Source organism: Camelina sativa, chromosome 2, assembly GCF_000633955.1.
Source record: "Camelina sativa cultivar DH55 chromosome 2, Cs, whole genome shotgun sequence".
Lineage (NCBI taxonomy): Eukaryota > Viridiplantae > Streptophyta > Magnoliopsida > Brassicales > Brassicaceae > Camelina > Camelina sativa.
The window spans coordinates 17,541,838-17,545,037 of record NC_025686.1 but is presented as its reverse complement, the minus strand read 5'-3'; the positions used below and the strand labels follow the sequence as shown (position 1 = coordinate 17,545,037).

At 38.2% G+C, this 3,200-nt stretch overlaps 1 protein-coding gene across 1 annotated transcript; it reads left to right on the top strand.

Annotated features, from left to right (window-relative positions):
- On the top strand, window positions 1,280–3,186 carry LOC104753490 (ABC transporter G family member 8-like). The gene has a single exon (XM_010475739.2). The coding sequence runs from the start codon at window positions 1,409–1,411 to the stop codon at window positions 3,176–3,178; it is 1,770 nt and encodes a 589-aa protein (XP_010474041.1). The 5' UTR covers window positions 1,280–1,408; the 3' UTR covers window positions 3,179–3,186.

Genomic DNA, 3,200 nt, shown 5'->3' with positions numbered 1-3,200 from the left:
TACATGTTTACCTTATACAGTTCTTCTATTAATTGTATATGTTTGGCTCTGAGTTATATATATCTTTATTCTGTTTTAAATGGCATTTCATGTAATAATCTCTTAATCTATGTCTACTTATTAAAAATGCTTCCCTTTTAATAGTATAGATTTTAGAAAGCTCATCATGTTTAAGGCCTAATCAAATTTTCTAACTTGTTTATTTGGCCTCATAAGCTGGTATTTCTCGCAAAGCTTAATTAGTTAATTGCCATAACCTAAGTATATTTTAATGATCGGATAACTAGAAAAACATAACGACAGGGTTATATCAAAATCGTCACTATCTAATTATTAAAGATTTTGAGTGTGATTTAAACAAATTGTAACATGTTCTCTCACCCGATATCACATTATTTTGTCAAACAAATATGAATTGTGAAGAAAAAAATTTGTGAATGGTGCACATTTAGTCATAAGACACGTTCGTTACTTTGTCCGATAACACGCTATTTTACACGATATCACATTGTTAAATGCACTAAACCACACAATTTCGCCTGAGTACATAAGGATAGTTTGGTTTTCGAAAATATATTTTCGTTTTATCTAGCTAAAATAGCCGTAAGTTAAAATGTTTTAACAAAATATTCAGAAGTGCGAGCCAAATTAAGACAGGAGTTCACGGACTGTAAAAACAAATAATAGAGGAGAAATATTGTGAAAACAGTAGGCCCGTGACCTTATTACAATCCGTTGTCCTTTGTATTTTTCTTACTATATGTTTCCACATCATTAATCTCTGTATACACACATGCATAGATCCCCATATATATTACTCATACTTATTAATGGTATTTTATGGCTGCTAGCTTATGATATGCGTATATATGAAAAATATAGTGTTACTTAAATTCTTTTGTCCACATGTTTTTAACATTTTAACTCGTTCTTGGCTTTATTCATACTTAGTCGATTCTTTGGACATATCGCTTAATTTCTATATGGTTAACATTTTGCAGCCAACTTGAGGGGTTAGGTTTTCTGAAGAGTGAAGACTGAAGACCGACAAAAGTTTATAAAGTTTTTAAAATTTTGATACAAGAAAAAAGGCTCCCATATATGATACTTAATATTCATAATTTCATATACATCTAAGAAGCATAAACACAAAAAAGAATGCAAGAATCCAAAACTGTACTTCAAGGAAGGAAAAAAATAGCAAACAGTTTAAACTTTAAAGAAAAACCTAAAAATGTAAAGCTTACAACATTTTTTTTTTTTTTTTTTGTCAAACGTAAAGCTTACAACATTAAACTCCAAAATACATCATCACAAGACCATATATAACAAACATATTATAAAAATCTAATTCACTACACTACACTACTCTTTCATCAACTTCTTAACTCTTTTAAGTTTAAACCATATGGAAAACTCTACGCTGCCTCCGCCGGAAACGGCGGCCTACACACTAACCACCTCTTCAATCTCCTACACCAAACCCAAAACCTCTTTCTCTCCCCTAAGCTTCCCGGCGACCGAGCCACCCTCCTTTATCCTCCGCAACATTACTCTCACCGCTCATCCCACCGAGATCCTCGCCGTCGTTGGCCCTTCCGGCGCTGGAAAATCAACTCTCCTTGACATTCTCGCCTCTAAAACATCCCCAACCTCCGGCTCAATTCTTCTTAACTCTATTCCCATTAACCCTTCCTCTTATCGCAAAATCTCTTCTTACGTTCCCCAACACGACTCTTTCTTCCCTCTCCTCACCGTCTCCGAAACCTTCTCCTTCGCCGCTCGTCTCTTGCTCCCAAACCCATCAAAAGTCTCTGAAGCCGTAACCTCTCTTCTCTCAGAACTTAACCTAACACATCTTTCAGATACAAGACTCGCTCAGGGCTTATCCGGTGGCGAAAGAAGAAGAGTCTCTATAGGTTTAAGCCTCCTTCACGACCCTTGCTTTCTCCTCCTTGACGAACCCACTTCCGGTTTAGATAGTAAATCCGCTTTCGACGTCATTTACATTCTCAAATCCATTGCTGTGTCAAGACAACGGACCGTGATCTTGTCCATTCACCAACCTAGCTTCAAGATTCTTTCTATCATCGATCGCTTGTTACTTCTTTCGAAAGGAACTGTTGCATACCACGGAAGGCTTGATTCCCTCGGAGATACCTTGCTCTCCAAGGGATTCACCGTCCCTCCACAGCTCAATTCTCTCGAATACGCCATGGAGATACTTCAAGAACTCCAAGAATCCAACGAAAACACCGACGTCATCGCTCTTCCTTTAACTCAAAACCGGAAACAGAGAGAAAAACAGAGTATTGTTCGATATAGAACATCAAGAATCACCGAGGTAAGCCTTCTCGCGAGAAGATTCTGGAAGATCATATACCGGACAAGACAGCTACTTCTAACCAACGCATTAGAAGCCATTGTAGTTGGTCTTGTCCTTGGAACTATCTACATCAACATCGGAATCGGTAAAGAAGGAATCGAGAAAAGATTTGGCATGTTTGCCTTCACGCTCACTTTTCTCCTCTCTTCAACAACCGAAACCCTCCCGATCTTCATCAACGAGCGTCCGATACTTCTCAGAGAGACTTCGAGTGGTGTTTACAGACTCTCCTCTCACATTCTCGCCAACACACTCGTTTTCTTGCCGTATTTGTTCGTTATCTCAATCATTTACTCTGTTTCGGTCTATTTCCTCATTGGTCTCTGCCCCACGTGGCAAGCTTTTGGGTACTTCGTTCTCGTGATATGGATTATTCTGCTAATGGCGAACTCTTTTGTTCTCTTCTTGAGCTCTCTTGCCCCAAATTACATTGCGGGAACCTCTCTGGTGACGATTCTTCTAGCGGCTTTCTTTTTGTTCTCCGGTTACTTCATTTCCAAGGAAAGTCTACCAAAGTACTGGCTTTTCATGTACTTCTTCTCAATGTATAAGTATGCATTGGATGCACTATTGATAAACGAGTACTCGTGCTTGGCCTCGAAATGTTTGGTTTGGTTGGAGGAAGCTCAAACGAAGATTTGCGTGGTGACTGGAGGTGACGTGTTGAATAAGAAAGGACTTCATGAGAAACAGAGGTGGTTTAATGTTTATGTTTTGTTAGGGTTCTTCGTACTTTATCGTGTGTTGTGTTTTCTTGTTCTCCTTAGAAGGGTTTCAGGTTCGAACAGATGAGTTTTTTTTTTTTTTTTTTTTT

Excerpts from the sequence above, each read along its gene's own strand:
- LOC104753490 (XM_010475739.2), top strand. The coding sequence starts at position 1,409 with ATGGAAAACTCTACGCTGCCTCCGCCGGAAACGGCGGCCTACACACTA.